Source organism: Rattus rattus, chromosome 7 (genome assembly GCF_011064425.1).
Source record: "Rattus rattus isolate New Zealand chromosome 7, Rrattus_CSIRO_v1, whole genome shotgun sequence".
NCBI classification, from domain to species: domain Eukaryota; kingdom Metazoa; phylum Chordata; class Mammalia; order Rodentia; family Muridae; genus Rattus; species Rattus rattus.
The window spans coordinates 19,641,324-19,666,299 of NC_046160.1; the positions used below are offsets into that span (position 1 = coordinate 19,641,324).

Here is a 24,976-nt window from a genome sequence, read left to right on the forward strand (position 1 = left end):
GCAGGCAAGGAAAGAGGCCTAGGGAGGAATCATCATTGCCAACATTTAGATCATGGACTTTCAGTTTGAAGAGTATGAGGAGTAAATCTTGAGTGTGCTAACTTCTACATCTGCAGGGTTCCATGAAGGCAGACCTGGCGTGCTAATAAAGGATGGTTGTAGAACAAACCACCAACCCTGCTCTGTAGTTGTTCCTGAAGCAGAAACGGACTCACACCACCTCCATCCTCCACCTACTTTGTCTCCACCCTTCCGCCTGCACGGAGGTTTCGTCTAGGAGGCTTGTCTGGTGGGGTGATCCCTGAAGCCCTAGTTGCCACTTTCAGGATCCCATGTTGAACTCGATTATTATACCTCCTTGCCTCTTCCAATCTGTTAGCCATTCTCCATCTTTCCTTGTCTTCAGTGACCCTGATGCTGAAGTCTACATTGTCTCTGTAGAATGTGTCTGAGTTGGATTTTTCTGATATTTACTCTTGACCCAACTGTAGTTACATAATTTTGTAAAACATATTAGATGTGAACTTAACCCTTCTTAGTACATCATTTTGGGGTGTCACACCCATGTGTCTTACTGCTGGTGATACTAACCTTCCTCTCTTGGCAATGTATCCCCCACATCACCTATTATCACATATAGTTTTCCTCTTTTTATGATTAATGACCACGCACATATCCTGATTCTCCTTCAGCATCAGCCTACTGATGTTAGGTTGGACCATTCCCACCTGCTTTTTATAAAGTGGAGTTGTTTTCTCTCTGGAGCTCTCCTGCCAGGCATGCATTTTGGGTTCTCTGCACAGATTAAAGGCCACTGACGCTCAGCTTTCCATGGAAGACAATAAGCTGGTATTTCTTTAAGGAGAATTCTGACACCCATAGTGGAGCTTTAGCCCTATTGCTACCTCCTTTTCTCCTGCTCCCATCTACTAATTTGCAATTCAGTCTTCTGTTTCCTCCCTGCCCTCTCCCTTTCCTCTCCTGTCTTTATTGAATTAATCTTGGCAGCAAGACTTGTTGTGGGGACACAGCTGACTCAGAACTCTGTACCCTATGTGAGGAAGGCTCAGAGGCACTGGAAACAGCTTCGCTTTATTACTCTCTTGCTTCTCTGAGAAGGGAGCAGTCATGGAGAGCTTAACTGACTCACTCAAGGTCAGAACTCTGGGAGATGGGACTGGGTTGATACCTCAGCTTCTCGACCATGTATGCTACATTTCTGCAAGCCCCATCCCTCCCGCTGCTCATGCAGAGATCATACCTGGACCTTTAGGGAGAGAGGCCTACTGTGAAGAAGCCAATGGGGACACGAGCTTATCTGCCTGATTTGAAGTGGAGGGCCCAATGGCTTCCCATGAGGAAAACTTGCTGCAACTTGAAATCCTGGGACAGGGAGCAGGAATTTCAGTGAGCCCAGAGATGCTTACTAGCTGTCCCGGCCAGTGATCAGACTCTGTGTGTGTGTTTGTGTGTGTGTGTGTGTGTGTATGTGTGTGTATCTGTGTGGTGTATGTGTAGTGTGTGTGTTTGTACGGTGTATGTATATGTGTATGTATGATGTGTATGTGTGTTTGTATATGTGCATGTGTGTGTGTGTGTGTGTGTGTGTGTGTAAAAGGGATGCTCATTTTCATTCTCATCTTCATCCTTCATCACCTTCATCTTCTAGTGGATGGGCACTGTGGGCAGGTCTACTTTTAACATATAGCATTTGCCTTTAGTCCTCAGGTATCAGATTTCTTATTCTTCCCACTTTGCAGCTGAGGTCACTATGGCTCAGGAGACTATGCAGCTTACTCCAAATCACATAGATAAGGGTAAATGTAGAGCCCATGTGCCCGAGCCCAGGCCTTGAAAACAGTTGGGGTTTTCGGTTTTCATTATTTGTCAACAGCTTTTTGTAGATTTTTTGCAAAGACGTTTAAAGCCACTTATTTGCAGAATCATTAATTTTAGATCGCCAGAACAGAGAACATTTCCGTAGCACTTCCTGATGCTTCCCATGGATTTTACTGTGTGTCTCACAATGAAATATAGATTTTCTGTTTTGTTTGTTTTATAGTTCATTCTTGGGTTTTTCACAATGAATCATCTGTTCATTGGCTGGATGTTGTTAGGTATTTATAGCCTTGTCCAACTTGTAGTCTATGGGCTACCTACATCTCAGGTTAGGCAGGAGGGCATTGCAATGTATTTGTAGATGACAGCTTCCTGGTCACAGCTTCAAAGAAGTTGGACACCCTTGATTCTTCCAAGTAATCCCATAGGGGTTGGTCTAGAATGTATCGTGAATGTTCCCCAAAGGCTCGTGTATTCAGGAGTTGATCCCCAGCCCCTGGAACTATTGAGGTGTCATGGAAACCTTTAAGAGGTAGAACCTAGTGGGAGGTTATGGGAAGTGCATCCTTGAAGGAAATATGGAGGTCATTCTCTCTCTCTCTCTCTCTCTCTCTCTCTCTCTCTCTCTCTCTCTCTCTCTCATATGCTCTCCATCTTCTCCTACTGCCTCATAAAAAGCTCCAAAGCAACAGACCCGTGTACTATAGACTTAAATCTCTGAAATCGGGAGCCCTGGAGCCCAAATAAACCTTTCCCTCTCTGTAAGTTCCTTCTCTTGGGTCTTTCATTGCAGTTGTGAAAGCTGATCTAATGTAGGTCTTAGGTTGTGGTATTGCCAGTCTGTCTCTAGGCTCAAGCATCAGCCCTTCAAGTCCAAATGCTCTGAGTCCTAGCTAGAGTCTGCTTTGTGGATATTATCTCATTATTTTCTGAAAAGTGATGGTACTGGGGGTGGGAGCTGGGATGGAAGCCAGCTAACAGTCGCCCTTTGCTGGTGACTTGTTAGTTTTGCCTGGATGCTTGGTGGTTTCTTTCTTGAATTTCCAGGTTCAGTGCCCCAGCCTGGCAATGTCTTCATATCAATTGTTTTTTTTTTTTTTTTTAGCAATTTTTATGGAACTTGTCTTGTTCTACTAATAGGCAGATACTGTTCGTTATACATTTTAGGGAGTCTCAATCAAAAACAGAATACTATTTTGTGTGCTCCTTCTATCTCCTTTCTGGGGTCATGATTTTCCCAACGTCAGACCACCTCAGGTCTCCTCTTAAGGTATTCTCCCTACCGTTCACTTTTGTGATTCCTTTCTTGTCTGCAATTGCACCGGCTCTCCCAAGGCTCTGCTGCATGTAGGTGGCAAATCCAGCACTAGAACCCTCTAGTTGGTATCAGTAATGAGATTCCCTGCCATGCCTGCTCTGTTTCTTGGCGTTTCTGCATTTATTGGTCCCATGCAAGGGTTCCGCAGTGCTCCATCTTTAATAAAAGTTCTCTATTTCACTGCTTTATTTTATCATCTAATCTTTCGGCTCTTATTTTATTAAATCCACACTAAATAATTCCATAACATGCCTACTTGGGTCATTTCCTTCTGTTCCAGATTGGAGTTTTCATTCTGTGGGTGGTGATGTTTTTGATTTTATGCCCGATGTGTTTCATTCTCGTGTTCATTTGTTTCTCTCTGGAGCCTTACCTGCCTCCACTCCAGCCTCCTGGCAGTTTCATCTTGGCTGATTTGCCCTGATTTAGGAGGAATGTATTCTTGATCTCTTTCCTGCCATATCTGTACTGATTCATGTCCTCCTCGAGGCAGAATGGGTGAACTGGCTGCTCTTTGTTCGTCTACTTTCTTTGGCCAGTGTGAGACCCGGGTTGGGATAAGGGCAGGACTGGGGAGGGAGCACATCGATACTTTTCATGAGGATACTCAGCCTCTCTACCAAGTGTCTAGTCTTCTGAGAAGAATCTTAGAATCCTGCTGCTAAAACGTATGTGTTTAACGACCAATCAATAGGCAGTCACATTAAGTGTTGTGACACATGGCGGTTCAGGGAGCAGATTTGCCCAGCTTACTCTGGGTCAGAATAGAGGAAGTTCCATGTTGGTATGCTAATGTATGGGTGATGGAATTAGGCTGGCTGTACCTTCAAGAAGTCATTCCAACAGCAATGTGAAAAATGAGATACAGGTCTAGGATCCGCAACAAATATACACGCCAGTCTGCTCTACACAGAGAAGAAAATCATGTCTGTCTCGGGAAGCTGAGGCACTTAGGGGTATAAAGGTTGGTGAATAAGCAGGTATCCCCATCCTTCTTTACTTTGCCCAAGCTTCAGCACCATCAGCTTCTAAGGTAAGAGCTCCACCTTTCCCTCCTCCCCAGTAGGTTTCTAGAGGCCCAGATGGTACGTCTGGGCAGTTGTACCTTAAAGTTGCTGAGAGGGGGTGTGGTTTTAGTTTTTGTTTCCGGAAACCTTGGTCAAGACCCTGTGTACAGCAGGTCTCATTAATGGGCTCAGCCTGTGGTGGGAAGAGGCTGGGAGAGCTGCAGAACTGGCTTAGCTTCCATAAGGGGCAGTTGGGAAGAAGAAAGTCATTGATTTCTTGACTGCCAGGTTGGTCTCCCCATATGAGCACCTTCTGGAACTCCTCGCTATCTCATCACCAAACTCACCCTTGTGCCCCATGGACGCACAGTGTATCTTTACTGTGCAAACAAGGGAAGTTCCAACTGTTTTTTTATTGAGTGCTTAGAGTACACAGTGCTCAGGCCTTGCCTTTTATTAATCTGCTAGGTCTATACGTCAGTACCACAGTGTTGTGGAATAGGTAGCTAAGACTTCCTTAGATGGGGAAAAGAATTTGTCATTTGCCTGGAGTCGGGGACCCTAAGCGGGAGAAATGCAGACAAGAACTCTTGCATATTCAGTTTCCTTCCCTTCCCTTCCCTTCATCCCTACCCCCGCCTCCCTATCCCATAGCTCCATTATGAGCCCCAGTCTTGATTTGGTCCATCTGGAAACCTTGGCCAAGACATCTCTCCTCTTTGAATCTCTCTCTGCTAGACCACTGCTTGCTGATCTTCTCCTCCTAGATACAGGAGCATTTCCTCCTCCTGGATACAGGACCATGTCCTCCTCCTGATACAAGAGCATTTCCTATTCCTGGATACAGGAGCATTTTAAGTTCTTTCTTGGAAAGTTGTCCTGGTCTCAGTTCTACCACTTTCTTATTAGGTACCCTCAGGATCTTACAGTTCTCTTCCCCAATTGCTTGTGCATGTCATGGGAGTGACACCCAAATCCTAGGGCTTTTTTGGGGAAACTATCCAGGAGGGTCACTTATGCAACACACATTGGAGAACCTTCAATACCCCAGGGTGATGCCTATGATAACAGAGGTAAATGAGATGTTGTTGCTCTGAAGAATACTGCAGCATTGTCAAAGGAGGCAGGCATAATGCTCTTCATTAGACTGAATTCCTGGTATAGACTGTTGTGATCGTTAATCTTGGTTGTCACACACCTGAGGAGAAAGAACCTCAACTGAAAAATTGCCATGATCAGATCCTGTGGGCCTGTCTATGGGGTGTTTTCTTGATCGCTAATAGATGAAGTAGGGCCCAGACCATTCTGGGAATTACCATTCTTAGGCAGATGGGTCTGGGTTGTAGAAGAATGGTGGTTGAATTTGAACCTGGGAGTAAGCTAGTCAGTGGTATTCCTTCATAGTTTCTGCTTCAAGCTCCTCACTTAAGGTCCGCCTTTGACCGCCCTTGATGAAGGTCTATAACCTGAAAATGAACTAAACCCTTTCCTCTCCAGTTGCCTTTGGTCATGGTTTTGTTTAACAACAAAGAAGCAAACACAGACAACTGTGATTGTCATTTTCATGAAGGATGCAGGCGAATTTCTAGGAAAGTATAAGAGGGCCTTGATTCAGCATTTAAGACTCATGGAGGCCATCTAAAGATAGAATGCTTCATTTCAAATCCAATTATTGAGGAGTTTGTCAGATAGAGAATGGTCCAGATTGAGTTCTAGGCAGGTGTAGAAGATGGAGAGTGGAGAACTGGTCTTGTTTTTACAAACAGAGGTAAGGCTGAAGCACGGGGAGACATGGAGCAAATGAGGCTGGATGTTCATAGGCACAGAGTAGGCATGGTCTTGGGGCCCAAGAAAGGGGGAGAAGCTGTCTTTCTGGGTGTTCTGGGAGCCACACTGAGAGTACAGTGCTTAAGCCAGAATGGTTTTGATGGACCTAGATTCGTTTTTGAGAAGACATATTTGGAAAATGAACTGAAGACCCAGAGTGGAAGGATAGAGTCAATTGGGCCTTATTGTAGCACCGATGGTTGGGATTGTGGCAGAGACATAGAGGAGGGGACTAGGTGGAAGGAAAGAGCCATACGTTGGAGGTAAGTATAACAGGATCTGGAGCTAAGTTATCAGAGTGGGTTACTCAAGTGAGCAGGCAGAAGTAGAAAGTGAGAAAGAAGAATGTGATGTGGAGACCAGGGTTACACTGGGAACCTGTTCAGGGTGGCAGGCCTTGGTGGACTGTTCCGAACTATTTGTTTAACATAGAAATAGAGCTCAGGAAAAGTATCTGGTCTGTTTGGGATCCTTCAGTTATGGAAGGCACAGTTAAGATAAAAACCAAGAAAAGAACCAGCAAAGGAGGTAGATGAAAGAGAGGCCAGAGTTGGGAGAGGAGCCAAGAGAGGGATCCTGGAGCTGGGATCCAGGAACATTGAAAGACAGCTTTATCTGGTGAGTGAATGGTGCTCAGAGACAGGGAAGATGGGTGACCCCAATTGTGTAACTCAGTGCTGGGCACCAGTAAGTGCTCAATTAACGTCTCCTTTCCGTTAATATGACCCTTGATCTTTTACTTTTCAATATCCACAGGTCTTTTCCTTCCTTCAAAGTATATTAGAAACTTAAAAAAGTATAGAAGTACATGTGTAAAGAAAATGAATGAATGAGTGAATGTCCAGGGAAGCCTTTATTGGTGAGCCCCAGGGTAAGGTGTCTGCAACCTGGATCATTGGCTTTGGCCCAGAGCTAAGCCGTACGAAAGCTTTCTGAGAGCCAATGGTTCTTGTTTAGCAGAGGGCCCTTGGGGAACCAATTTTTAAGCTTTTCATGCATCCTCGTCTGAGAATTACTGAATGGGTACCCCAGCCAACCTTGTGGTAGGAGCCGCCTTACCCAGCAGATCTCTGGAGTCCCTGTTGCCCTCCCTCCCCGAGTGGTGTCAACTGCACTGTAATCACACAATTAGGATGCCATTAAAATGTCACATTTGAAGAAATCCATATAAACAGAGCATTAACAAGCGACTGAAAATTGTAGTCTTTACCACTAATGACCTACTTCCTGTACACGCCACGCCCTCCCGCCACCTCCACTCCCCAGCCTTGATTTCAGAGGCAGTGAGAAAACGCAACTATCGTTTCTGCCTGGAAAGCCTTAATGTTTAATGTGCTGGGAGAGGCTCTTGGACTGAGCCAGAGACTGTCAGGCTGTGGGTTGGGGGTGGGGAGCGTGGAGTGGCTCTTGAAAGGAGACCAGCTTCAAGCAGAACACCCACACTCTAGCAGACCTGAGGGTCTGAGGGAAATCGAAGAGAAAGGCTGTAGAGAGTCCCGCCTAGCAATACTGAGAAATTTAAGGGTGGGGTTCACCTTATTGGCTTCAGATTCCTTCCCTCTAGAAGAAGAGACATAATCTGAGGCACAGAAGTCTCTCTTTCGGAAGAACGAATAACAGGAAGGATATGTCTGTCCTATTGAGTGGATGTGAGCCACAGAGCTCTGGCTTCCTATTGCTGTGAGTCCAAGGTGAGGACATGGGTGGATGGAAACTCAGGGGTCACCTCACCTCCCTGAATATAGCTAAGGAGGACTGTTTGTGTGCTAGTTTCTTTGTCTCCGGGATCTAATTTTAATTGGCTAAGGGCATGGATTGCTTAAAGGAATCTTATAGTGAATTTGTTTATAAGGCGAGCAAAGCCAGAACTGCCCCTGGTGAATTTATTACTCTTTTCCCAATGCATCTGAATAGCAAACCTGCACTCCATACTGTACCAGGCAGTGTGTCTCATTCCACTCATTAGGGAAACACACACACACACACACACACACACACACACACACACACACACACAGAGAGAGAGAGAGAGAGAGAGAGAGAGAGAGAGAGAGAGAGAGAGAGAGAGAGAGAGTCTGAGACTGTGCAGAAAAAGCATTGAATTAGTTTACTGGGGGGGGGAGGTCATTTTAAATGTCCCTTTAGCCTGTAACATCCCCACCACGGGTTGGGATGGCACTGCAGAAGGGACTGTATCACAGGGGTTTGGACAAGGATGGATGGTGACAGCCATGTCATTTGGGGAGAAACTATTGGTGTTTCCCAAGGTGAGAGAAATGCCCCTGAGAACACTGTTTATATTAGAAGTGTGTAATAAATCCTCTGTTGACAGTTCATATGAGGCGACCCGGAAGGGGTTTGAATGTACTGGGGAGATGTCCAGGGTTTGGGACAGGCTTACGAGGATGTCCCTGAGTTTTTCAGCTTACTGCCACTCTCACCCACAGCACTCCATCTCCGCTAACCTGAGACCGGCATCCCACCCCCACCCAGCCTCAGCAGGCATGCTGTCTGGGAACTGTGGGTCTGCTTTTGACATAAAAGAGCCCCTTCTATGGAAAGGCAGCCAGCAGCCCTCCTGAAGTGCTGAGAGATAAAGTCATTTCAAAGTCATTCCCTGCAGCCCACGCCTCTGCGTTCAGGGGCTGACCTAGTTTTGAGGGAGCCAGGGGCCATCTGGATGTCACCTTATTTACAGAGCTGGAAGAAAATGCACTAGGCTCTAAGCCCTTGCTGCACATGGTATCTGGGGAGATCTAGCCTCCACTTCGGAGGCACAGAGAGAGGAAACCTATTCTGCTTAGCTGAGAGCTAGAGGCTTTCTGCTAATGTCACCTTTGGGGAGTGAGTGACAGGGCTTAGGGAACACTTAAGTCTGAAACTCTCCTTTGAGCTATGTTTCAGGGGAGGAGGGACCTTGGCTAGGATAGTCTTGGCTGAACCAAGTGCAGAACTGAGCTTCTACCCAGAGCCCCCTTCCTCTCCCTTCTTTGCTGTACTATTCCTACTCAGGTGCTACCCAAGGAATTCCACCTGCCTTAACGGGTCCCCATGGCCTTGACAGATCCTGGAGAAGGGTGAGTATGGAGTCTACATACCTGTGGCTAGACCCAGTGGCCAGACTTGCTTGAGATGTGGCCTCAGCCAAATGACTTTAACTCCAGAACACTCAGGTGCGACTTCCTTCACTAGTAACCTCCAGGCTCATTCTGAGCATTTGAAGGAGTGACGTGTACAGATTCCCTGGTTTCTGCCATCATCCTGTGAGTGACTCAGGCCAGTATAGACTTTGTCACCTTTGTACCCCAGTCCATTCGCTTGGCTCCCCACAACTTCTCATCTGGATTTCTCCCATTAGAGAAATCTTGCTGGGTATGGTGGTGAAGGCCTGTAATCCCAGGTACTGAGACTGAGGCAGAAGAGGGCAAGATTGAAGGCTAGCCTGGGCTACAGAGTAAGTGCAGAACCAGCCCGAGCAACTTAGTAAGACTCTGACTCTAAAGAATAATACACATACCTGTACATACATACCTGTAAATATAGCCATGTATGTGCTTAACACACACTAAAATAAAATAACAAAATAAAGTGAGGGTTGAGGATTTAGCTCTTTAGTGGAACTTTGGTTTAACATGTGTGATATTTAGGATTTAATTCTTAGTAAAACACACTCATGTGCGCACGCACACACACACACACACACACACACACACACACCCCACCCATACAATAACTTGGAAATTTGAGAAGCCCCAAACCTCGTCAAGCACATCGATAACAGTGTCAAAGCTTCAGGCCTGTGCAGGGTAGCAAAGTCCACGAGGTACCAACAAGACCCTATGGGGCTGACAAGTCCACAAGAAGAAAGGGAGTGAGAATTTGAGAGCTAGCCCTGAGTCCAGGTCCCTTGACCTTCACCAGATGCAGAGTCCCAGGCACGCCCAGCTGATTGCTCTCGTACTTCTCTCTCCTCAGAGTCATCCATCACAACTCCACCTTTTTCTTTTAATACACTATGTATATAAAAAGACTTAGCGAAAGTTCTATCTGCAGCTTTCTGAGCGGATAATAACCTCATATATTAGTTTCTTAAAATAGTTTCTTGTCTTATCATTTGTATGGCACTGTGTTCCAACCCAGGTTTGGGAATAAAGATTGGAGCCCCAGGAGGGACTCACATTAATAATGACCACTCCCCCACAGCTGGACAGTGAGGCAAGATATCCAGTCACGTGTAGATGCTGTCAGAGACCTCTGTTTCTGGCACAGGGAAGGAAGAAGCAGCTACACATAAATTGGCAGGAAGGCAATTGCACTTTTCTCCCCGTTAGCATTCAGTCTCCAGGAGAAACAATCGTAACTGCGGCCATGTTGACAGCAGTAGTACGTTACATATGCATTATGTCCTAGCAAGCGACTCTTCATATCTTATCTCACGTTTGGGATCTGATTTGGTTCTGTAAAGCGGGGTTGGGGGAAGATTGGTTTTGCCCTTGGGATGTGGGGAGAAAGTAGTTACACAGAGATGAAGGAGAAGCATTTTCAGGATAGCCTTGGCCTACAGGATAGGGTGCTGATCAAAGGCAAACTCCATCTCTGAACTGTGTGTCCCCACCCCATTGGCTATCTCATCCTCCTCTGACATTCATACTCTGGCCCAAGTCATTTCCTGTCCAGAAAAAAAGAATGGGTTAGAATGAACAAGAGGGCACAGTTCTTACCCTGCACTTTTCCTATTCTTTTTGGCTTTCCTGACCTTTTCCTTTCATTCCATTAGTGTCAGCCTGGGTGCATGCTTCCTTTTGCCCAAGGGGAGGTTTGAAGCCACGTAACTAGGCAGGTGTGTGGTAACGGCAAGACCCAGCCCCCTTAGTCACTCACATTTCTGCTCCCGGTGACCCTAGTTCTGCTCGTTTGTGACTTCTACCAGATACTCTGGTTGACCAGGGCCCCCTTGAAAATTGCTTGGCTCCACGAGCTATTTCTTGCAGCTGAAGGGCTTTCTGACGATGCCTTAAGATATCTGCTGGATCTCTGCAGCAAGCGAAGGAGGGGAGAGAAGCCTGGCTTTCAAAGGGAGAGAGCTCTTTCCTCACCAAGGGACTCAAATTCTCATTTCACTTTTTTTTTTCTTATAAATCCTTCTAGAAGCAATTTTCAAAGGGCTAGGCTTCTGACTGGGAGTCTCTGCCTCTGCTGAAGGCTACTCTGGCTTTGTTGCCTGGCCACCTCGGGAGAATCCGTCTTCTTCTTCCTTCAGATTCTTCTATCCGGTAAAGGTCATCCCAGCACCAGCCCTCTTCGGCCATCTCCATTCTGATTCGGTAACCTTATGCCTAGAAGGACTCAGCTGAGTGTTTCCGAATTCAGCTCCACCCATCGAGCAACTACCCTTTCAGACCACTTCTTGCCCTTCCTCTGCATTCACTCCTGTCTTAGTCTCTCCTGGGCACTGACTTCTTCTCCCAGTAAACACTTTTCTCCAATACCAGCCTCTGTAATGGGCAGATCAACCCGCCTGATGCAGGGGCTTCTGAGTCTCATTGGACAACTCACTGTGTCAGACTCTGTACAGAAAGAGAAAAGATCCCAGTTGCTGGTGGATACTAGACACTGTGAGCGGAGCCAGTTCTCTGTCTGATGTCTTTCCGCATTTGGGATGCATCCCTCCTCTACATGACAATTAACTAGCAGTGCCTCCACAGGGATCTTCGGGCTGAGCTTTCGGTGATGGCCTGTATGGATCTCTGCGAGCAGGAAGCAGACCCGGCAGCATTTGCAGTCTCCTGCCTCGGCACAGGCCAGGAGCCATTCCTCTGTGCTGTCAGGCTGATTTTGACTTTTCTGGCAACCCCTGGCGTGCTAATTAGTAAGCAAATTAAACTCCGTATAGGGGCCACCTTGTGTGAATTCTCCCCTCCCCCTGCCACCCCAGTTCCAGAAACAAAAACTGGGCTTCTCTCCATCCAGCTAATCATATTATATTTCACATTTGGAGGTTTTTCAGGCAATTATAATAATTACTGGAAGTTTTCTACTTCCTGGAAGCTAGACGCTTCCCCCCAACATTGTATTCCCATGTCCACATACGTGGACAACCATGGGAGGGCAGAGTAAAGAAAGATTACTCTCGTCAGTGATTAAATAAGACCCAAATTATGTGAAGAAAAGCCAGTGTTGGAGGGAGTCTGGGCTCAGTGTACCCCAAAGACCTCAGTTAGGAACTCATAGCACCCATGCTTTAAAGAAAGTAGCTGGTCCCAGAACAGTGAGGCTGCAAACGGTTACAGCGACTGGAGCAGGTGACGCAGGAAGGTAAACTCACCCTTGTTGAATTATAGCCTAGCTCATTTGGTCTGAGAAATAGCCCTTTCCTCCTGTATTAGATGTCTATTCTGTCTATCAACTCTTTAAGGAGCAATGCTCCTATAATTAAAATTAACCATTAAGCCATAACACTGAAGGAGCAATTGCCTAATTCTGAGGAAAATTTAAATTTACGGCCAGCACCCGAGATAAAAATGAATCCTAAGGAGAAGGAGAGAAAACCCCATGGAAGATAAATAGAAAGCCAAGTGGGATATTGACTTGATCCTTCTCCAGTGCAGGGTAATTTGGCTTCTAAAGTGAGTTAGATCATAATAAATTAAATTTAGATTTCTGCACATCAATTAAGTAACTCCCAAGACAGAATTCCAGCAAGAAGGAGAGGTGATAATACACGGAGGAAATATGAAAATGAAGATCTGATCTAATAATCCATAAGTGATGTGCTGTCCCTTGGTAAGGGGAGAGGCTCCTCCCGCTCCTCCATTGTCAGGTCAGCGAGGCTGGCTGGCTTCTACTTGGCCGGAGCTTGTCCTAACCATTGGCATGAGCGTATTCCCAGTAGTGTTTCCCTACTGGAACCTTCCCCACGTTAGGAATCACATCAGTGTTGTGGAAGGCACGAGGAAGTGTGCTGTATCTCTTCCCTCTGCTGGATGTCCTTGCAAAAGCAAGGTCACTTCCTGCTGGCCAGACAAAAACATAGGAATGAGTAAATACTTTCTTGTTTTTAGGAGGGACGGACTGATTGACAGATGGGGGAAAGGACCGGTGAGTAGCACAGTTAGTGATACAGAAGAGACGTCAACATTGACATCCAAAGTATTAGAGGGGGACCCTATGTTCAACCTCATCCCAGCACATATATTCACACACATGCGCTCGTGCATGTGCATGTGCACATGCGCACGCACACACACACACACACACACACAAACACACACACACACAAACACACACACAAACACACACAGACACAAACACACACAGACACAAACACGGACGCACAGGTTTTTTCTGAGAGTTTGAACTGGGGCCTCAGTTTTCTTGTCTGTAAAGTGAGACTTGTAACTGGCCGGCCCACTTCCTAGGTATAATAAAATAGTTCTTTTATTACAGGGCTTTCTGTACTCTCTGAATTTCTCATTGTTCAGTGAGACACTGACTTCCACCGCTCATATCATTAAGTACTCCATGTTCTGTTCGGTCTTTGTCAGATCTACCCAGCCACTTTGTTTTGTTTGCCCTTCATTTTTTTTTTTATTTTTTTTATTAACTTGAGTATTTCTTATGTACATTTGAGTGTTATTCCTTCCTGGTTTCCGGCAAACATCCCTTCCTCCCCTTCCTTATGGGTGTTCCTCCCCACCTCCCCATTGCCGCCCTCCCCCGACAGTCTAGTTCACTGGGGGTTCAGTCTTAGCAGGACCCAGGGCTTCCCCTTCCACTGGTGCTCTTACTAGGTATTCATTGCTACCTACTTGAGGTCAGAGTCCAGGGTCAGTCCATGTATAGTCTTTAGGTAGTGGCTTAGTCCCTGGAAGCTCTGGTTGCTTGGCATTGTTTGTACATATGGGGTCTCAGGCCCCTTCAAGCTCTTCCAGTTCATTCTCTGATTCCTTCAACGGGGGTCCCGTTCTCAGTTCAGTGGTTTGCTGCTGGCATTCGCCTCTGTATTTGCTGTATTCTGGCTGTGTCTCTCAGGAGAGATCTACATCCGGCTCCTGTCCGCCTGCACTTCTTTGCTTCATCCATCTTGTCTGGGAATTGGGTGGTTTCTATGTGTATGGGGCCACATGTGGGCAGGCTCTGAATGGGTGTTCCTTCAGTCTCTGTTTTAATCTTTGCTCTCTCTTCCCTGCCAAGGGTATTCTTGTTCCTTTTTTAAAGAAGGGAGTGAAGCCTTCACATTTTGATCATCCGCCTTGAGTTTCATTTGTTCTAGCAACTAGGGTAATTCAACATTTGGGCTAATAGCCACTTATCAGTGAGTGCATACCATGTATGTCTTTCTGTGATTGGGTTAGCTCACTCAGGATGATATTTTCCAGTTCAACCATTTGCCTATGAATTTCATAAACTCATTGTTTTTGATAGCTGAGTAATATTCCATTGTGTAGATGTACCACATTTTCTGTATCCATTCCTCTGTTGAAGGGCATCTGGGTTCTTTCCAGCTTCTGGCTATTATAAATAAGGCTGCGATGAACATAGTGGAGCACGTGTCTTTTTTATATGTTGGGGCATCTTTTGGGTATATGCCCAAGAGAGGTATAGCTGGATCCTCAGGCAGTTCAATGTCCAATTTTCTGAGAAACCTCCAGACTGATTTCCAGAATGGTTGTACCAGTCTGCAACCCCACCAACAATGGAGGAGTGTTCCTCTTTCTCGGCATCCTCGCCAGCATTTGCTGTCACCTGAGTTTTTGATCTTAGCCATTCTCACGGGTGTGAGGTGAAATCTCAGGGTTGTTTTGATTTGCATTTCCCTGATGACTAAAGATGTTGAACATTTCTTTAGGTGTTTCTCAGCCATTCGGCATTCCTCAGCTGTGAATTCTTTGTTTAGCTCTGAACCCCATTTTTAATAGGGTTATTTGTCTCCCTCATGGTCTAACTTTTGAGTTCTTTTTGTATATTTTGGATATAAGGCCTCTATTCGTTGTAGGATTGGTAAAGATCTTTTCCCAATCTGTTGGTTGCCGTTTTGTCCTGACCACAGTGTCCTTTGCCTTACAGAAGCTTTGCAGTTTTATGAGATCCCATTTGTCGATTCTTGATCTTAAGCATAAGATATAAGATAGCATAAGAGCATAAGCCATTGGTGTTTTGTTCAGGAAATTTTTTCCAGTGCCCATGTGTTCCAGATGCTTCCCTAGTTTTTTCTTCTATTAGTTTGAGTGTGTCTGGTTTGATGTGGAGGTCCTTGATCCACTTGGACTTAAGCTTTGTACAGGGTGATAAGCATGGATCGATCTGCATTCTTCTACATGTTGACCTCCAGTTGAACCAGCACCATTTGCTGAAAATGCTATCTTTTTTTCCATTGGATGGTTTGGGCTCCTTTGTCAAAAAATCAAGTGACCATAGGTGTGTGGGTTCATTTCTGGGTCTTCAATTCTATTCCATTGGTCTATCTGTCTGTCTCTGTACCAATACCATGCAGTTTTTTATCACTATTGCTCTGTAATACTGCTTGAGTTCAGGGATAGCGATTCCCCTGAAGTCCTTTTTTATTGTTGAGGATAGTTTTAGCTATCCTGGGTTTTTTTGTTATTCAGATGAATTTGCAAATTGTTCTGTCTAACTCTTTGAAGAATTGGATTGGTATTTTGATGGGATTGCATTGAATCTGTAGATCGCTTTTGGTAAAATGGCCATTTTTACTATATTAATCCTGCCAATCCATGAGCATGGGAGATCTTTTTCCATCTTCTGAGGTCTTCTTCAATTTCTTTCTTCAGAGTCTTGAAGTTCTTGTTGTACAAATCTTTTACTTGCTTGGTTAAAGTCACACCGAGGTACTTTATATTATTTGGGTCTATTATGAAGGGTGTCGTTTCCTAATTTCTTTCTCGCTTGTTTCTTTTTGTAGAGGAAGGCTACTGATTTATTTGAGTTAATTTTATACCCAGCCACTTTGCTGAAGTTGTTTATCAGCTTTAGTAGTTCTCTGGTGGAACTTTTGGGATCACTTAAATATACTATCATATCATCTGCAAAGTGATATTTTGACTTCTTCTTTCCGATCTGTATCCCTTGACCTCCTTTTGTTGTCTGATTGCTCTGGCTAGAACTTCAAGAACTATATTGAATAAGTAGGAGAGAGTGGGCAGTTTTGTCTAGTTCCTGATTTTAGTGTTGCCCTTCATTTTTGCCACTTCTTATTTCCTATTTTATCAACAGCTGTGCCTACATTGGATCTCCAGGTGGATAGGCGTTATTTTCTGCGGGAACCCTTGGAGGGTATCAGTGTGCTCAGAGGTTTTGCTACTTTGGCCAACAGAGCTGATTCCTTTTTCCTCGTGTGTATGGGATGGTCTTTCTCTTCTTTTTCAATTCCTTCTTTGGTGGAACCTTGTTGGACTTTAGTGAACCTTGTCTGGATGAGAGGTGTTTTCTCCCAGCTAGGCTGTGCATTTCTATCTCCTGGGAGTCAAGCACGTAGTCCTTCATGCCCTTTTTAGGCTTGATTACATCAGAATCCTGGTTTTCCATCTTTTGGGAGCCAAGGCTTAACTTCTCAGGGATCTTTGACCTGAGGGGGACCTCAAATTTCCCCTTGTTCAGCATTTAACAACTGCAACTCTGCACATAGCAGATTCTGGCCTCACCCCTCAATGGGCAGCAAAGGCTTTCTTATAGGGCAGCCCGGCAAGGCACCCCAATCTGAGGTGGTAGTAGCTTGTCGGTTGGCAAGGAGGGTTCCCTGGAAGCATCTGGCCAGCTGCGGTGCTAGGATCAGCACAGTAGATTGGAAGCAGAACTGGCCAGGGGGCAGACATGCTGGAGAGCCAGAGGCTGTGGTCCTGAAGACAGCCTGCTTATGAGCAAGTGGGGCTCCAGCTCCCTACAACAGGCTTAGAAACACTGTCTGTTGAAAAGTGGGAGAACTTGGGCGGATCATTTACTCTCCCCGTGTCCCACTTTCCTCCTCTGAAAGCAGGCTATCGTTTCCTATTGAACTTTAACTCTGTAAGGATTTGAGATAACTCGAGGCTCTCCACTCACTATGTCCTTCTGAGGTTGTTGCAAGAGGTGCTGTGCTGGTAAATTTTTACATGCAACTTACTATGCCATAGGGTCCGGGTACTCAGTCAAACACTATTCTGGATGTTTCTCCAAAGTTGGTTTTAAATGACAGGAACATTTAAATTGCGGCACTTGGAGTAAGACTGGGTCTTCTCCAAAATGTGGCTGGGCTTCAGCCAGTCAGTTGGGGGCTTTAAGAGATGGAAGACTGACCTCTACCTCACCCAGAAAGAAGGCATTCAGCTAGCAGAGATCTGACATCAACCTTAGGTTGCAAGTCAAAAGTTCATGAGCTATTCTTAACACACGTTGGTTCACATTCACCACTTCTCTTCCCTCTCCTAGGGGGGGAGGGGGAGAGAGAGAGAGAGAGAGAGAGAGAGAGAGAGAGAGAGAGAGAGAGAGTGTCAGAGAGATGGGGAGAGGGATAGAGAGATAGAGAGATAGAGAGACAGAGACAGGGCAATACATGAAAAGAGACAGAGAGTGACACAAAGAGACAGACAGACAGACAGACATAGTTGCTCTATTTTTCTAGGGATCCCTGTCCAATACAGGAACACATTCAAGAATCAGCAGATTAGAGCTGAAGAGATGACTCAGTAAGTGCACTGCACTGGCTGCTCTTGCAAAGGACCCAGTTTCAACTCGTGTAACACACACAATGGCTCACAGCCATCTGTAACTCCAGTTCCAGGGGATCCGGTGCCCTCTTCTAAGCTTAACTGGCACACATGTGGCATACACACATGCATGCAGACAAAACATTCAAACACATAAAATAAACCTAAAAGAAAAAAAAATTGAAAAGAAGCAGCTAGGAAACTGGGCATTGACGTCGTTGCTTGGGTAAGCAAAACCTTCTAATTATCTAAGGTAAGGCTTGGGTAAAGACTGCACTGAAAAACATAAAGTTGCCTGGTTATGAAGTGGAGGCGCCTAGTGGGCCAGCGATGCCTGTATGTGTCTGAATTCTGGACTGAGGAGGCTTCTAAAGGTAAATGTGAGGTGTACCTCTTACGTAACACCAATGGGACAGGACACACCACTACACCAGGACAGAGGAGGCAAGGGTTGCCACCAGTAAGACACAGGTGGCACCATGCCCTGCTTACCTCAAGGATGAGAACCCAGAGACAAGGACCTTTGGCAGCACTAATGGCTCTGCAGCTGTTCTGAAACGGGGTAGAAACCTTCTCCTACAGCGGCTTGCAGGTCAGGCTCCACACTGTACTTTCTAAGGGGAGCTGGAGCCACCTTAATCGAGAATGGTGAAGGTTGGCCAAGAAGGACGACATAGGAAAAAGTAAATGACTCATGGCAAGCAGTGCTCCAATATCTGCGTCAGTGAGCATTTAATAAGCCATTGTGGGGGGCTTTCCACAGGTAAGTGTTTTACCTCCTGTTGTCTCTGGGTGATTAAATCAGTAGACCCATCCCTCGAAAGCTGATGGGCTTGGGCAAATCACTACCTGACTCCTTTAAGCAAACCCCTCCTTGCACCGATGAGGATCATAAAAAGAATCTGTGGCAATCTATGTGCACATGTACAACATAAAATTTTGCTTATTTGTTTTGAAGACACCTTCACCATTATATAGTACATTCAGATGTCCCTGGGGAAAGGTCAGCTCCCAGTACAGGCGACCCTCTTGAGGGGGTCTCAGTGCAGCAAACCCTGTACATGTGACAGCTAAACTTCCTGAGTGGGACAGTCCCCTCCTAGGCTGCCTCCTACTGACTATTCAAATGATTATCCTGCCAACTGGCTGTTACTCGTATGTTCTGGGGCCAGAATTCCAGTTGAGTCTTCACAGCGCCTTCTCCAAAAAGACAGTACCTGCCAGAGATACCGAGGATGCTTAGCTGTACTGCGGGTGGAGAGAGAGCTACAGCAAGCAACCTCTGACCTCTTGTCCTCTGGGCAACATGCCTCTGCTTGTTGCAAATGGAGTATGACCTAGAACAAGGCCCAAGAGGTGGGCTGTATCTCCTCTCGCCAGCCTCTTATTGCAATGGGTGCCTGGTCCTCCACCTGCTGGTTCAGCCATAAGACCCCAGTTCAGCCATGAGGATAGATTAAGGTCATTCCCCAACAGGCCATTTCGTGAAGTTAATTCTCTTCCTTATACTTCATCCCATATATGTAGCCAGGGTCTATTTCCCTATGGCCTGCTTCGTAAGGCCCAGATGTTTTCTAGAGTTTTTCTTTATGCATGCCCTTTGAATAGTTAATTTTATACTAATGTACTTGGGCCACAGGATGCCCAGGAATTTCATCAAATACATTTTGGGGATGTGACCAACAACAGCTCTTGTCAGCTTCGTAAGTGTTGGCATTCCTTCTAGGCTCTACCCCAGTTAACTGGCAACAGTCAGGTATGCCTGACTTACTATAAAAGGGGCTGCTTGCCCCCTCCTCACTCTCTATGCTCTTACTCTCTTAACCTCTTATCCTCTCTGTGCCTTCTCTCCCCATTCCCCTCCCCCCTCTCTCCACATGCTCATGGGGCGCTCTCTCTCTCTCTCTCTCTCTCTCTCTCTCTCTCTCTCTCTCTCTCACTTTCTCTATCTTTACTCCCTCCTCAACTCCCCTCCCTATGCCCCTAAATAAACTCTGTTCCATACTATATCCATTGTATGACTGGTACCTCAGGGGGGAAGGATTGCTTCAGTATGGGCCCACAGAGGCACCTTCTCCCACCTCACCATAGCAAGCTTCTACCAAACATATTCTAGTCCTTTCTTTTTTATAAAACACAACAATAAGTACAGGAGAAAATTCTTTATAATCTCCAAACTAAGTAACTAATTTTCTTTTTTCAGTAATAGGGATTGAATCGTGGGCCTTGCACAGGTGTAGTCAGCCTCATAGGTCACAGAAATTATAGGTCATTGAGCTTATGAGGTTGAACCTTATAGAGAGTGTAGTATAGATGTCTCCTGTGTGCGTGTGTGTGTGTGTGTGTGTGTGTGTGTGTGTGTGTGTGTGTGTGTACATAGAGTGAGACTTTTCTAAAACATGTGCTACTGTTTCTTGTTTCTTCCTCCACCTTAGCTCAGAGCACTGTGAGAGTTACAACTTACTTGGAGAATTGTAATGAATTAAGTTGGCAGTGAGCCAATAGGAGACAATCCCATGACCCTTCCCATGAGGGTGGGATGTCAAGGTCACCCTGGGGTGTTGTTCCAAACAGAGGTTGACAGCTGTCAAGCTTGTGACATTGTGCAGCACAGCTTGGGGGTTTCCCACACCCATCTGAGTTTCCCCTAGCAAGTTCTGGAGTAGCAGTATCATAAGATACTAATAAAATCAATTATTGGATAAAGATCACTGGTTCCTAGGGCTTCGTTTTATGCTATTAGAGGAAAATGCTGTTTCAAACAGAGATAACAGAGGATAGAGAGATCAATTACCAGATAAGATCTCACAGTACCCCAGATGAGTGTGCAAACTGGTAGAGTCCCTCTTACCAGTCATGGAGTCTGTGCAAATATCACTAAGCCCGCTCTGATCCTCCTGCTTGGGTGCCTGTGTGCAGCAACAGCAGCATTCCGTGACCGAATGGCTGGTCTCTTCTCCCTTAAGATTTGTGCAGTGTGAGACTCTTCCTGACTATTAGGGTCATATGAATGAACAGCTTCTTGGTAACAATGCCAGCCTCAGGTCATGAGTCACACCACTTGAGGCCATTAAGAAGCTCTTTCTGGAGGCACAGCATTTGTGGTTTTGATGGAATTGAAAGGTGTGGGTATTTGGGGTACTCTTTCACATGGTGAGAGTGGGAACAGCTTTTAGGAAGCAGCTGCCAAGTTGAAGCCTGGATTCTCAGCCCCACTAGCTGGGTGGAGAGACTTGGCTCTGATTGTGCTGCTGATGGGTGTAGATCAGGCATCTTTGGCTCTGATGGGAAGGCAGGCTCTCACCTCTCCTGTCGAAAAGATCCAGATAACTAAGCTCTGCCTGACGGTCTGCCATTTGCCAGGCTGGTGACCTTTCTAGGGTCCCTCGTTCCCTACTCTTTCCAGCGTGTTTAAGTATGAAACAAACCAAGATCATGAAAGTCACCTTCCTTATTCTGAAATCCTGTGTCCTGGCTCACCCATGGATGCTTCCTCTAAGAGTGGCTTCAGGACCTTGGGTTGGAGAAACAAAGGGCCAAAGTGTCTAATGGGCCACACACTATTGTAGATTGATAACATACTTCCTGAAGCACGTTGGAAACAATAGTAGTTGTGGCCCACCTGCTCTGTGCCGGTGCACCAGGTATCCTCATATCGTCCTAGGAAGATGGTCTTTTGGGTTGGGGTGCTAAAATCTGGGTTCAGGTCCTGCCACTTCCTAAGTGTGGGTCTTGGGCAACATACAGCTTTTGTGAGAGTGTATTCTCATCTGTCAGTTGACACATCTGAGCGACTGCGTGAGGATTATATGAGATCATGGAACTGATGCTCCTAGAACTGTACCTGGCATGTGGGGCTTGATAGATAGCAGTAGCAATATTATCACCGGTCCGTGTGTGATTATTATTGCTGGCGGGTTTGCTCGTGTTCTGCCCCTGGCCCCGTGTTTGAGCTCAGCGTTGTCAGAATAAGCTTAGTCCCTGGTCGGTTGCTGACAGATGGATGGGAGCTGGTGGTGGCTGGGGAGCCTTCTCACAGACTTTCCATTCATGTCACACAGCCTTCTGATGCGGACTGGGATGACCTGTGGGAGCAGTTTGATGAGCGGCGGTATCTGAATGCCAAAAAGTGGCGTGTCGGTGATGATCCCTACAAGCTGTACGCTTTCAACCAGCGGGAGAGCGAGCGGATATCCAGCAATCGGGCTGTCCCAGACACACGCCATAAGAGGTACCCTCTCCTCCTTCCATGTAGGTTCCTTGCCCCTCTCTGCAGCCGGGACATATTAGTAGTGACCTCGATTTGTGGACTCGTTGCTCATTGAGCCCAGTGCCAGGGACTGGGGCAGGTGATGGGATGGAGTAAAGTCTCTGTGCTGCACTCTGCTTGTACACAAGCCATCCCAAAGGTCCTGCTTTCTACTTGGAGGTTGAAGAGAGTGAGAAGCCCACCACAGAGGGTATCCCTGTCCCTCACCTGTTGGTCACCCTAGGTGATGCATGCTATAATACTCATGGAACACTAAAAGAGTGGAGTTGGACTTACCTGACCAAGTCTTAAGTCCTAGCCTTGCTCTCTAAGTGGAAAGGCATGATGGGTAAAGCCTCAAGTATTCAGGCTATGCTCTCTCCTGTCACTGGGAGAAATTCTTTCTGTAGCACCTCACGCACTTTTTACAATGAGAGAAGAGACTCAATGTTCTTCACTGAACATTGTTTCCTGTCTGCCCACCCAGGGGCCCTTTCTCACAGTGTTTTTGTCACCACTGGCTTAGACAGCTGCAGAGGGCAACAGAGATCAGGTAGAGAGCTTTGTCATGAGCAGAAAGAGGCTTTTTGAAGATGGATGCTTTGTTTCCTCACCAACTGCTCCTTCAGTCCTGGTAGTCCCTATGCTTGCTACTGAAGTCTGAGAAAGCAATTGGGTCCTAACACTATTTTCCTCTCCAAGCCTTCATGCACTGGCCCAGACATGCCAGAGACCCACAGAGATGACCTGTATTTGTTGGATGACTCTGTCCTTGTACCTACTCCAACAGCAGTGACTTTCTCCGCTGGGTGGAGAGAGTCAAAGGCAATTCAACTGGAAAAGTATATAGAGTTGATATAAGGGTATGGAGTATTGGCTTTGAACTCTTAGCTTTGTTCTTTCTAGCTGGTTTGGGTCCCCATATTGTGGAAAAAGAATTTGTATACAAAGGACTTTTTAAATCACTGAGGCTTATTGTGTTGCTAATTCTTGAGCATGGACTATGTAAAGTCATTCAGACTCAGTTTCCAAAGCAGAACTGCACAACCTGGAAATCTTGTCTTATACAACATGCATCCTGTGGAGACACCCAACTAGTCCTTGTTAGTCACGATCATTACTGCATGGAGCTGGAGTCTTGGTGTCCACATTTACACAGCAAATGGTACAAACTGGACGATGGCCTGACTTCTTCTAACACTGTTCATCTGTGAATTTAACTCTCCCTACAAGGTGCCATGAAAGTCCCCCTAAGCAGCAGTGTCTGTGTCCCCTATAGCCGAAGTCCCCTCCTTCTCCCTCCTACTGGCCTAAACTCTCTTGAAGTTAGAGTCCCGTTGAAATTCTTTTTAATATTGTTATTTGAATTCCCCAGCCCTTATCCTGTTACTCCACTCTGAGCAAAATTTAATTAACAAGTTATTATATTTCCTTGAGCAGAAACTACATATGGGAGATCAGGTGAGAGGGAGAGGAGAGAAGCCCCATTAGGGGTTTGGGGGAAGCCTCATTAGGTCTCAGGCAGGTAATTGCTTCCTTGTCCTGATTCTAGATGCCAGGACCCCAGGAAGGAAACAGAAACCCCTATGACTGGGTGGGAGGCCTTGGAGATCAGTAACAACTGTTCTTAGCCATGGGAGGACGTGCCAAGAGCTCACCGAGCAGGTGAATGTGTTGAGTTCTGTCCTGTACTCTCACTTTCATCTGCAAAGCAGAAATGAAAGTTTGTACAAAGGCCAGACTTGTGGTGGCAGACAATGAAGAGCCAAACTTGTTCCCCAAAGAACCAGGCTTGCCAGCCAATGCTGGGCTCTGCACCTACCCAGGCTTCCATCTGTTAAAGAGTTGTGATCGGCAGGGAGGCAGCGGGAAGGGCAGAGAGGACTGAGGTAGAATCCAGATACTCTTTGAGAAGACAAAAGGGGAAAAATATTAGCTGAATGTTTGCCTCAGGGTAACAGCCTTACCCTGCAGGAGCTGGAAGTGTGCTGCTCGGAGAATTCTGGATTCAGGGAATGTTACCTGCAGGGGGGAAAAAGCTCAAAAGATTAGAGATCAGAAGATTCAGAATTGGCATGGGTGCCCAGGACCAGAAGTCATCTTGAGGGTCTTGAGCAGGGACCAACTGAATCATCCAACCCTAGGCTGAGTTTAGTAGAGTGCTGCCCCCTGCTGGTAGTACTCTTGTGATCTCAAGAACCCCAGAGCCTGTCCACAAAAGCCCTGTGTTCTTCCCTCAAACTCTATGTCCAGGATCTCCCTCATCCAGTCCCTGCTTACAGAAACCATCCATGGCTAGGGTCACCAGCCAGGTTCCCTAATCCTGCTGTGTGTCCTATCACTGATGGATTCTGGTGCAGTCACATGAACTTGTCCACGCAGACCAGTAGAACCCTGGAACTCACTTTGGGGCCTGCTGACCTCAGTTATGGCCAGCACAGCTAATGGTGGTCAGGAGTTCTCAACAGCAATGTTGTTGACATTTTGGGCTGGAGGATTCTTCATTGAGGGAGTATCCTGGGCATTCCAAGATTCTAGCAGTTTCTCTGGCCTCTACTTACTATATGGCAATAGCATCCACCTACCCTAACAGCTCCCCTCCCCCACACGCCAAGTTGTGATTGCCAAAAATATCTTTCCCATATATCTCCCCTGCAACAAGGATCACTGCTGTAAATCCAGCCTTGCTTTTTACCCAAATCTTCAGAGATGAAATGAAAATATTTATTACCGGTCCACCAGCAGCAAGAGAGGTCAGGCCAGATTCCCTATGTAAAGCAGACTGAAGTCGAGAACAATGTGAAGAGTCACCAGAGGGTCAGCACAGAGTCTCTGGGATCCCATCCTGGCTGTGCTAGCTGGCACGACGAATGGACTAGCTTTCGCCACACCTTGCTTTGCTCTTTTGAAAAGCAGGGATTAAAAATAACAATAATGATCCCATTGACTCCGGTTGTTATAAGAGTCAAATGATATATGGAGACAGCGTTGACCTATTTCCTAGTTAATGTTCAAATATGTATATATACCACGC

The 24,976-nt window shown here is 46.1% G+C and overlaps 1 protein-coding gene across 1 annotated transcript in view; it reads left to right on the forward strand.

The window, feature by feature from the left end:
* The window catches only part of Galnt14 (polypeptide N-acetylgalactosaminyltransferase 14), a 218,177-nt gene that overhangs the window by 114,137 nt on the left and 79,064 nt on the right, over window positions 1-24,976 (forward strand). Inside the window, exon 2 of the mRNA XM_032908938.1 lies at window positions 21,755-21,924. Coding sequence (XP_032764829.1) covers window positions 21,755-21,924 — 170 coding nt within the window. The remainder of the gene's footprint in view (window positions 1-21,754; window positions 21,925-24,976) is intronic.